The sequence below is a fragment of the Orycteropus afer genome, unplaced genomic scaffold (genome assembly GCF_000298275.1).
Source record: "Orycteropus afer afer isolate SDZICR_OR568_19922 unplaced genomic scaffold, OryAfe1.0 scaffold00121, whole genome shotgun sequence".
NCBI lineage: Eukaryota > Metazoa > Chordata > Mammalia > Tubulidentata > Orycteropodidae > Orycteropus > Orycteropus afer.
The window spans coordinates 8,685,069-8,697,568 of NW_006921708.1; the positions used below are offsets into that span (position 1 = coordinate 8,685,069).

The 12,500-nt window shown below is 38.0% G+C and overlaps 1 protein-coding gene across 1 annotated transcript in view; it reads left to right on the plus strand.

Annotated features, from left to right (window-relative positions):
• ABCA13 (ATP binding cassette subfamily A member 13) overlaps positions 1-12,500 on the plus strand; it is an 888,443-nt gene that overhangs the window by 523,217 nt on the left and 352,726 nt on the right. The window contains 1 exon segment of the mRNA XM_007944147.1: positions 11,455-11,524. Within this exon segment, the coding sequence (XP_007942338.1) occupies positions 11,455-11,524 (70 nt within the window).

Sequence of the window (12,500 nt, forward strand, 5' to 3'; positions counted from 1 at the left end):
ATACTTTGCTGGTTTTTGTGTTTCTCTAGAGAACCCAATCCAACACAATTAATATTTCATAAAAGTAAAATTTTGCTGAAGATAATTTTAAAAAATGGTTGCAGCTGTATATTGACAGGGAACTTCTGGAAGTACAATCTGGATTCAGAATTGGACATGAAACTAGGGCTATCATTGCTGATGTCAGACAGATCTTTGCTGAAAACAAAAAATACCAGAAAGATGAATGCTTGTTTTATTGACTATGTAAAAGTATTCAACTGTGTTGATCCTAACAAATTATGGATAACATTGAGAAGAAGTGGAATTCTAGAACACTTAAGTTGTGCTCATGAGGAACCTGTCTATAGACCAGAGGCTGTTGCTCAAAGAGAACAAGGAGATATTGTGTGGTGGTTATGTTTGTGTGTCAACTTGGCTGGGCCTTGTTGAATGGTTGGGCAGCTGGATATAGCATTATCCATGATGAGATTGGTAATCAACTCCATGGTGGAATCTACTGGGACCAGCTGAATATCTGCCTTTGGGTATGTGGTCTGCTTCCTATATATAAGAAACAGCTTTGGGAATGATCTCTAGCCTATGGCATACTTGAACCCTGCATGCAGCCGTATCACTGTTCAGCAGTTTACTATGCTCTGCTGACCTTAGGGCTTACGATGGACTTGAATTAATGGCCTGCCTTGTGGTTTGGTAACACCAGTACTGTGCCTTTTTATTTGTCGACCTTGGGCTTGTTAGCCTCAGCAGCCAGTAGCTGCCTGATTGAAGAGATGTCTCTAGCTTCAGTGGGCAGGGAGCAAGAGTAAGAGCTAAGAGTAAGGTCAAGGGGCTATCATACAGCCCCTAGAGCCTGGCACTTTGAATTTGGACTTCTAGCCTCCCAAACTCTAAGAGAATAAACTCCTGTTTGTTAAGGCCATCCCATTTGTGGTATATTCTTGTCAGAGCAGCACTAGGTAAACCAGAACATATAGCATCATATAAAATCAAGAAGGGTGTGCATCAGGCTTGTATCTTTTCATAATTATTCAATATGTATGCTGAACAAATAATCTGAGAAGTTGGACTATATGAAGAAGAAGGAAGCCTCAGGATTGGAGGAAAGCTCATGGACAACCTACAATATGCAGACTACAAACCTTGCTTGCTGAAAGTGAAGGTGATTTGAAGCACTTACTGATGAAGATTAAACACTACACTCTGCAATATGGATTCTACATAAAGAAAACCAAAATCTTCACAACTGAACTAATAAGTAGTATCATGATAAATGGAGAAAAGATTGAAGTTGTCAAGGATTTCATATTACTTAGATCAACAATCAGCACCGGTGGAAGCAGCAGTCAAGAAATCAGATGCTGTATTGGACTGGACAAATCTACTGCAAAAGACCTTTTTAAAGTGCTGAAGAACAAAGATGTCTCTGTGAGGACTAAGGTGTACCTAACCCAAGCCATAGTATTTTCAGTAGCTTCATATGCATGTGAAAGCTGGACAATGAAGGAAGATGGAACAAGGGTTCCTTTTTTTAAGTTGTAGCACTGGCAAAGAATACTGCAAGTACCATGGGCTGCCAGAAGAACTAACAAAGCTGTCTTGGAAGAAGTGCAGCCAGAATGCTGCTTGGAAGCGAGAATGGGCAGACTTCATTTGACCTACTTTAGTCATATTGTCAGGAGCTCTGGTGGCATAGTGCCTAAGGCATTTGACTGCTAACCAGAAGGCTGGAGGTTCAAACCCACCAGCCACTCCTTGGAAGGAAGGTTGAGCAATCTACTTCTGTAGTGATACAGCCTTGGAAATCCAAGGAGAGGTTGCTATGAGTTGGATCTGACTACATGGCAGTGTTTTTTTTTTTTTTTTTTTTTACATGAGTCATGTTGTCAGAGGGACCATTACCTAGAGAAGGATATCTTTCTTGGTAAAGTAGAAGATCAGTGAAGAAGGGGAAGACTCTCAAGTAAATGGGTTGAAACAGTGGCTGCAGTGATGGGGATAAGGTATAGCAAGTATTGTGATCATGGTGCACAACCTGCAAAGGTTTCATTCTCTTGTACATGGGGTCACTGTGATTCAGAGCCAACTTGATGACACCTAAAAAAACAACATCTATGAGCTTTGCATGTTTATCCATTTATGGAGGTCACTTATAGTTTATTCTAGTAATGTTTTGTAGTTTCTTTGTATAAATCTTTGTGTCCCTTGTTGTTGTTGTTGTTGTTAGGTACTGGCAAGTTGCCTCTGACTCCTAGCAACCCTAAGCATGACAGAAAAGAACACTACTTGGTCCTGTGCCAGCCTCACTATCCTTGCTATACCTGAGCCCATTATTGTAGCCACTGTGTGAATCCTTCTTGTTGAAAGGATTCCTCTTTTTTGTTGACCCTCCACTTTATCAAGCATGATGTCCTTCTCCAGGGAATGGTTCCTTCTAGCAACATGACCAAAGTAGGTCAAATGAAGTCTGGCTATTCTCACTTCCAAGGAGCATTCCGGCTGCACTTCCTCCAGGACAGATTTGTTAGCTCTTTTAGCAGTCCACGGTACTCTTCAGTATTCTTCCCCAACACCACAATTCAAAAGCATCAACTCTTCTTCGGTCTTCCTTCTTCATTATCCTGCTCTCACATGCATATGAGGTGATTGAAAATACCATGGCTTGGATTAGGAGCACCTTAGTTTTCAAGGTGAAATCTTCGCTCTTTAGCACTGGAAAGAAGTCTTTTGCAGCAGATTTGCCCAATGCAATACGTCATCTGATGTCTTGACTGCTGCTTCCTTTAGTGTTGATTATAAAACCAAGTAATATGAAGTCTTTGACAACTTCAATCTTTTCACATTTTATTGTGATGCTGCTTATTGGTCCAGTTGTGAGGATTTTTGTTTTCTTTATATTGAAGTGTAATCCATACTGCAGACTGTAGTCTTTAATCTTCATCAGTAAGTGCTTCAAGTCATCCTCATTGTGGTGGTTAAGTTTGTGTGTCAAATTGGCTGGGCCTGGTTTAGTGGTTGGGCAGCTGGTGGTAGTTATTCCCCATAATGAGACTGGCAATCAACTCCATGGTGGGACCTACCACAAGCAGCTGAGCAGCTGCTTTGGGATGTGGTCTGCTTTCCCGTATATAAGAAACAGCTTTAGGAATGGTCTCTAGCTTATGGCACACTTGAACCCTGCGTGTAGCCGTGTCATTATTCAGTAGCCTGCTGTGCTCTGCAGACCTTCAGACTTTCAATGGTCTTGAATTAATGGCCTGCCATGTGGTTTGGTAACATCAGGACTATGCCATTTTATTTGTCGGTCTTGGGCTTGTTAGCCTCAGCAGCCAGTAGCTGCCTGAGAGAAGAGATGCCTCTAGCTTCAGTAGGCTGGATGCAAGAGGCAGAGCTGAAGCTCAAGGACCTCAACCATTCCCTAGAACCTGGCACTTTAACTCAGACTTAAAGCCTCTGAACTATAAGAGAATATACTCCTGTTTGTTCAAACATCCCATGTGTGGTATATTCCTGTCAGAGTGGCACTAGGTAACCAGAACAGAATATGGTACTGAGAGAGTGGGGTGATGCTCTGACAGATACCTAAAATGTAGAAAAAAGAGTGGAGTGTGTCCTTGAACTTAGACCCCAGCATATGACATGAAAAAACAGCAAGAACAGAGCCCAGAGATGGCATGAGACAGTGACAGCCTTACCAGCCCATGGAGAAGAAAGCTGGATGTGTTGGGTAAGCAACTTCCTGGCAGAGTAGGTTGCATTTTGGCTTTAATTGGTAGAAAAGACTGGCATGAAATAGAATAGCAGGTTGGCTGGCCCAAGGAGCAAGAAAGCTGAGTGTTTTTGGGGCAGGAAGACTTCCAGTGGAGTGGGTTGCCTTCGGCATTAGATGGCAGAAGAGGAGAGACCAAGGAAACGGGAAGTAGAGCTGCCTTAGCCTCAAGGATAGGATCATGGCCTTTGGGGGTGGAACCACCATAGTCCCCTAGGTGTCAAAGAGCCAGACCTTCACCAACTTGGTTCTGGAGTGTGAGGCTGCTCATTCATGTGAGCCAGTGGGATGGAATCAAGCTACTGCCCAAGAGGGAGAGGAATGGGGCCCACCATGCCAAGGGAGTGAGGTCACCACTGAGGAACTAGGGGACTGTAGTCACCCAGTGGAGAGCTATACAGATACCACACACTGAAGATCTATACAGGTGCCAAGTTGAGAAAGGGTGGAATTGTGATGGTTAAGTTTGTGTGTCACCTTGGCTGGGCCTGGTTGAGTGATTGGACAGCTGTTGGTAGTTATACTCCATGATGAGACTGGCAATCAACTCCATGGTGGGACCTACCACAAGCAGCTGAGTATCTGCCTTAGGCAGATGGTCTGCTTCCCATACATAAGAAACAGCTTTAGGAATGGTCTCTAGATTATGGCACCCTTGAACCCAGCATGTAGCTGTCTTGTTGTTCAGCAGCCTGCCATGCTCTGTTGACCTTGGGACTTTCAATGGACTTGAATTAATGGCCTGCCATGTGGTTTGGTTACAATAGGGCTGTGCCACTTTATTTGTCAACCTTGGGCTTGTTAGCCTCAGCAGCCAGTAGCTGCCTGAGTGAATAGATGCCTCTAGCTTCAGTGGGCTTGGCACAAAAGTCAGACCTGAGGCCCAAGGTCAAGGGGCTATCACCCAACTCCTAGAGCCTAGCACTTTGAATTCGGACTTAACGCCTCTGAATTGTAAGAGAATAAATTCCTCTTTGTTCAAACATCCCATTTGTGGTATATTCCTGTGAGAGTGGGATGAGGTAACCAGAATATTCACTTTCAGCAAGCAAAGTTGTATTGTCTGAGTATTGCAGGTTGTTAATGAGTCTTTCTCCTATCCTGATGTCATGTTCTTTTTCATATAGTCCAGCTTCTCAGATTATTTGCTGAGCAAAGACTGAACAACTATGGTGAAAGGATAGAACCTTTACACACTCCCTTCCTGATTTTAACCCATGCCATATCGCCTTGTTCTGTTCGAATGGCAGCTGCCTGGTCTATGTACAGATTCCTCATGAGCACAATTAAATGTTCTGGAATTCCCATTCTTCTCAATGTTATCTCATAATTTGTTATAATCTACACAGTCAAATGTTTTGGCATAGCCAATGAAACACAAATAAACATTTTCTGGTATTCTTTGCTTTCAGCCAAGATCCATCTGACATCATCAATGATATCCCTCATTCCATGTTCTCTTCTGAATCAACCTTGCATTTCTGGAAGTTCTGTGTCAATATACTGCTGCAACCATTTTTGAATTATCTTCAGTACGATTTTACTTGTATGTGATGTTAATGATATTGTTGGATAATTGCCACAATTCATGGGATCACTTTTCTTTGGAATGGGTACAAATATGGATCTCTTCCAGTCAGTTGGCCAGGTAGCTGTCCTCTAAATCTCTTGGCATAGCTGATTGAGCACCTCCAGTGGTACATCCATTTGTTGAAACATCTCAATGGATATTTGGTCAATTTCTGGAGCCTTGTTTTTCACCAATTCCTTCAGTGCAGCTTCAACTTCTTCCTTCAATATCATTAATTCTTGATCATATGCCACTTCTTGAAATGAATGAACATCAACCAACTCTTTCTGGTACAGTGACTCCATATATCTTCCATCTTCTTTTGGTGTTTCCTACATCATTCAACATATCTCCAATAGAATCTTTCAATATTGCAACTTGAGGCTTAAATTTTTTCTTCAGTTCTTTCAGCTCGAGAAATGCTGAGCATTTTCTTCTCTTTTGGTTTTCTAACTCCAGGTCTTTGCACATTTTATTGTAATAATTGACTTTGTCTTCCTGAGCTACTCTTTGAAATCTTCTGTTCAACTCTTTTATCTTGTCATTTCCTCCATTTGCTTTAGCCACTCTCCATTCTAAGGCAAGTTTGACGTCTCTTCTGACATTCATCTTTTGCTTTCTTCATGGATGATAATCTTGATGTCATCACTCAATTCTTCTGGTTTTCAGTCATTGGTGTTCAATGCACCAAATCTAATCTTTAGATGGTCTCTAAATTCAGGGGGGATACATTCAAGGTCATATTTTGGCTCTTGTGGACTTGCTTTAATTGTCTTCAACTTGAACTTGAACTTGCATATGGGAAATTGATGGTCTGTTCACAATCACCTCCTGGCCTTGTTTTGGCTGAAGATATTGAGGTTCTCCATTGTGTCTTACCACAGATGTCGTCAATCTGATTTCTCTGTACTCCATCTGGCAAAGTCCATGTGTATAGCTATCACTTGTGTTGTTGAAAAAGGTATTTGCAATGAATAAGTCATTGGTCTTGCAAAATCCTCTCATGCATTCTCCAGCATTATTTCTATCACCAAGGCCAGATTTTCCAACTCCTGGTGATTCTTCTTTGTTTCCAACATTTGAATTCCAATTGGCAGTGATAATCAATACATCTTGATTGCATGTTTGATCAATTTCAGACTTCAGAAGTTGGTAAGAATCTTCAAGTTCTTCATCTTTGGCTTTGGTGGTTGGTGTGTAAATTTGAATAATAGTATTTTTAACTGATTTTCCTTTTAGTCATATGGATATCATCCTATCACTGACAATGTTGCACTTTAGGATAGATCTTGAAACATTCTTTGTGAGGATGAATCCCACGCCATTCCTCTTCAATTTGTCATACCTGGCACAATAGATTGTATGGATTTCTGATCTAAAAGCAGTCCATTTCAGCTCACTGATGCTTAGCATATAGATCTTTATGCATTCCATTTTGTTTTTGACAACTTCAAAGAGGGATATTCATCTGTTGTTTTCCTTTTTAGTGGTGTCTTTACCTGTTTTTAGTACCAGGATTATGCTTGCTTCATACTTTGTACATTTCTATGTTCCAATTATTAAAGTATGTTTGCAGCAATTTCTTCTCATTTTGAGTCATGCCACATCAGCCAATGGCAGTCCTGAAAGTTATAATCTATCCACTATACGACCTATCCATTAAGGTCGGCTCTACTCTGAGGAGGTATCTCTTCTCCAATTGTTTCCTGAGTGCCCCCCTGACCTGAGGGGCTCATATTCTGGCACTATATTGGACAATGTTACAGGGCTATTCATAAAGTTTTTCAGTAATATATCAGACAGCATTTCACTGCTCTTCATGAGGTTTTCACTGGCCAATTCTTTGAGAATTTGAGGACTTCTTCCTTCTTGCAAGTCTGTCTTAGTCTGGAAATATGCTGAAACCTGTCCACCAAGGGTAATCCTGCTGGCATTTGTGTCTCAGTTAAGAATTATTCCTAAATATTTTATATTTTTGGTAGCTGTTGTAAATGATATTGTTTTCCTTATTTACTTATTCTTTGTTGCTGTAGAGGAACCCAACTAATTTTTGTACACTGATTTTGTATTCTGCCACTTTGCTGAATCTTTCAATTAATTGCTGTAGTTTTCTTGCTGAGTTTCTTGGGTTTTCTATATATAGGATCATGTCATCTATAAGTAGATACAGTTTTACTTCTTTGAGAATCTTGATGTCTTTTATTTCCCTCTTTTGCTTTATTAACCTGGCTAGGACTTAAATACAATGTTGCATATAAGTGAGATAAGTGACTTTTTATCAGGAATGAATGGTGGATTTTATCAAATAGTTTTTCTGCATCAATTAACATGATCATGTGGTTCTTCTCCTTTGCTTTATTTATGTGATGGATTAAAGTGATTGTTTCTCTGATTTTGAACCATTCTTGCATACCTGGCATGATTTCCACTTTGTCATGTGGTATTATTTATTTATTTATTTAGATTTGTATAGTGTTGAATTCTGTTGGCTAGGATTTTGTTGAAGACTGTTATGTCTATAATGAGGGATAATCATCTGTAGCTTTCCTTTTTAGTTGTGTCTTTACCTGGTTTCTGTACCAGGATTATGCTTGTTTCATATAATGAATTGTGTAGTATGCCATCCTTTTCTATATTCTGGAAGAGTGTGAATTAGATAGACATCTGGTCCTCTCTGGACATTTGATAGATTTCTCCAGTGAAGCCATATGGGCCTAGAGTTTATTTGGTAGAGAGTTTTTTCTTTTCTTTTCTTTCTTTCTTTTTCTTTTTTTTAATAACCTGGCCAATTTCTCCTTTGTTATGGATCTGTTCAAGTTCAGTCTGTGTTAGTTTATGTAGGTTGTGTTTTTAGAAATTTGTACATTTCTTCTGGCTTTTCAAGTTTGTTTGGATATCGTTCTTCATAGCATTCTGTTATTTTCCTTTTTATTTCAGTTGGGTCTGTTGTGATATCACCCATTTCATTTCTTATTCATGTTATTTGTATACTCTCTTTCTTTTCCTTAATTAAATTTGCCTGTGTTTTGTCAATTTTGTTAATCATTTTAAAGAACAACCTTCCAGTCTTGTTTTTTTCTATTGTTTTTCTGTATTCTGCTTCATTTATTTCTGCTGTGATCTTTATTATTTCCTTTTTTTCTGGAGACTGTAGGTTTCTTTTGTTGCTCTTTTTCCAATTTTTGTAGTTGTTGCATTAAGTTTTTTATTTTGATTCTTTCTTTTTCTTTTATGTGTGAATTTATTGCTGTAAATTGACCTTTGAGTTCTGCTTTCACTATGTCTCAAAGTTTTGGTATGTTGTGTTTTCATTCTCATAGTTTCTAAGTTTTTTTCTGTTTGTTTGTTTTGTTTTGTTTTTTTTAATTTCACACTTTATTTATTCTGTTACTCAGTAGTTCTTGAGGTGTGTCTTATTCAATTTTTCCCCCAGTCTTCTTCTTATTGGTTCCTAATTTTATAGTGCTGTGATCTGAGATGATGGTTTGTTGTATTTCAGGTTTTTTTTTTTTTTCTTCCTAATTTACTGAGGCTTGTTTTGTGTCCTAACATATGGTCTATTGTGTGGAATGATCCATGTACATTGGATATGAGTGTATAATGTGTTTTTATTTGATGGAGTGTTCTGTATTTGTCTATGAGGTCAAGTTGGTTGTCCTCCTGTGCATTCTTGTTTACATTTTAATACAGAGCAAAAGTACTAGTTTGCAAACCATATGTTTCTATGTAAATTAAAAAGGCCAGTGGAGAAATATGTAAGTTTTCTTTTCATAATTTTAAGAGAATCATTATAATTAGATCACACAAATGTTATGAATATTCTCAATTGTCACACGTTTCTATTGCTTGGGAAACACTGGGAATCTCACAGTCCTTGTAGGTTCTTGTGACATGGGAGGATAGTATGGCTCCATGAAGATGAGCGTTGAGGCCATGGATCAAAAGTATAGAGAGTCCCTATATCTGGTGTCATGTTAAAGAGGTTTCAGAAGAAAGATTCTAGAACCACATGGTATGACTCTAAATCTCAGCTCTATCTTTTTACTGGCTGTGTGACTTAAACTTTCTCTGCCCCTGTTTACACCAATGTACTCCCAGTGGAGAGGTTTTGTTCTTTTTAGGAAGGTCTGGGCGATCTACTTCCATAGTGATATTGCCTTGAGTCGGATCCAACTTGACATCAGTGAGGTTTTGTGTGTGTGTGTGTGTGTGTGTGTGTTTTGGAACACTGCTTCCAAGACAATAGTTCTTTATAGTACCTGTCTCTTCCTCAGGTCTAAAATGTATGTTAGGTTATTAAAAACCCCACACAAACTCATATTAAAGAAACCTCTTTCATCCAGTCTTTCCAAGCCCAAAGAATCAAGTGACCACTTTTAAAACATATTTATACTGGAACCGTAGTGTCCCACAGAATATGTTTAGGGGAATGATAGACTAAATCAAATTGATGTGTGTTTAAGTTCCTAAAATCTGAAGGGTCATTTTAAGTAGAAACTAAATTACTAACATGTCATCTTTTCTTTCTACCTCTTTTATGAATACTCATGCAGAGTAAATACTTTGTAGGAACACAAAAATATTGCTGAAGGTGAGGAGATCTTCAAAAGTGCAAAGATCTTTTAAATACTATCACTGATAACTATGCAATTCTGATGCTCAAACATTTTACTTATAAAAGGGAGCTAGGATGAGAATAATCAAGAATTTAGAAGAGGAAATATAATTTTAAGGTTATCTGTTAAGTTATAAACCCTTGCTAAAATCATCTGTGGCATGTATCTGAAGAAGAAAGAGCCTGCTTAATTTAAGAAGTATAAACAGAGTCATTAATTTAAAAGTAATTACCAGGTACAGTCATCTGCTTAAAATATGTAACTCCCTTAGGTTTTATTTCCATGTTAACTTCTAAGTCCAAAATTGGAGTTTCCATAAGCTAATTAACCAAGAGAATAGTGCTGGGGAAGCCTTTGAATTATTTTTTTATATTCCAAAAATTTACTTGGGAATTGTAATCTGCTAGACTGGTTAATAGGAATGGCAAATTTATTTTCTTTGAACTGTACTTTTTTCATCTCAGTGCTGTATTTGACTATCTTGCTCAGCTGCTAACCAAAAGATTGGAAGTTCTAATCCACCCAGCAGCTCTGTGGGAAAAAGACCTGGCTATCTGCTTCTATAAAGATTACAGTCAAGAAAATCCTGGGAAGTCCTGCTTTGTCACACAAAGTCACTATGAGTTTTGATCAACTTGATAGCACCAAACAACAACATGTCATAGTGAAGATAAAAGGCTTATACATCAGCTGACTCATCTTCCCACAGTGGGATCCTAGGCAAACTATTTCCCTTCTCAGGACCTCCATTTATCCCTTCTCAGGACCTCCATTTATCCTTCTACAAAATGGGGCTATTCAAGGATTTGGGTAAAAACATCTAACTTAATGCTTATAATTCAGGAAATGTCTATTTTCTCCCCTCCCCAATTTTTCAGTAATTGGTTATAATTATCATTACCAAAACAACTTTTGATTTGGAAAAGAAGTTCAAAGTATGGCCCCAAGCAGAAAAAAAATATATGTATATGTGTGTGTACACACACACACACATGCACATATACAGAACTTTGGAATAAAAATGGATTTGGAAATGTTACTAGGAATTGTTTTCAAACAGTTTGTTGCTCAACCTTCATTTAAGACAAAAATTTATTGTACTTTTTGAAAATGGAGATTAAATTATAATGTCATGTCATGAATAGGAATTAGCAGCTCACTGTGTTTATTAATTGCTTCTTGGGGCTGAAAGCTTTGAGACTTGGAACTTCAGGATTCATAATAAACCCCATGGCCTACTAGTAAAAGTCCCAGGGAGCCTCAGACTATACGTGATACCAAATGAACATCATTTAATATAATGGAAATATCATCATTGTCATAAAACATTGTCAGATTAATAGCTCAAGCTGTGAAAACAAATGTTAGTGTTGCCTTTATGGCAGTCAGAGATGATTATCTTATGAATTGTATCCTAGTGTGATTGAATTCTTTTTTATGGAACTACAATAGCTTTATAATGTGCAAGATCATTCCAGTGTTCTCCTTTGTTTTGTTAGGAAGAATTCTTCATGCTGGCATACTGATCCCTTTTCTCACCCAGAACTCCAGGATTCATGTGGCTGCCGGGTAGGTCTTCTGCACTGTTTTTCCTCTTGAAAAACAATCTTAAGTAAGAAAAATGAGTTTGTCCCATAAATAAAATGTTCGTTTTTTTGTTAACGAAATGATTCTCTAAGACTTTTGGTTTACTTGATAAGCTGTTTTTCAGAAAAGTCTTCATGACATGTAATGGACACTTATATAACATGGATATTGTATAGTGTCTCTCTTATTCATTACTTACCCATGGAGTTTTTGTGAGTTGAAATAGATTTGATAATACCTAAAATAACAAAAATATTATTTATTATCATTACCATAACCAATAATATTTATTAAGCAAATGAACACTCTTCAATTAATAATGGCGAACTAGAATTCATCCATTGGGGGAAGTTTCCTAAAATTTCAGGGTAAAATGACCTCAAGGCTACTATCAGATTTTTGAGTCCTAAGAGTTAGGTATTAAAACTGCTTGATTCTTTTAGTTATAGTTCATTATACAAACACATTAAAAAAAAAAAAAACACTCTATGATCAAGAACAAATGGTATTGAAGGAAGAAGTTCAAGCTACACTGAATGTGAAAACATGGCTCCAGGAATTGACAGAATACCAAATGAAATACTTCAACAAATACAGTGAGAGACGCATTCACTCATCTACAACAAGAAATGTGGAAGATCGTTACTTAGTCAACCCACTGGAAGAGATTCATATTGTGCTCATTCCAAAAAAAAAAAAAAAAAGGTGATCCTATGGCATGTGGAACTAATAAAACAATATCATTAATATCACATGCAAGTAAAATTTTACTGCAAATAATTCAAAAATGGATGAAATACTACGTTGAAAGGAAAATGCCAGAAATTCAAACTGGATTCAGAGGAGGACATGAAACAACAGACTTCATTGCTCACATCAGCTGGATCTTGGCTGAAAGCAGAGAATACCAGAAAGATTGTTTACCTATGGTTTATTGACTATGCAAAGGAATTTGCTA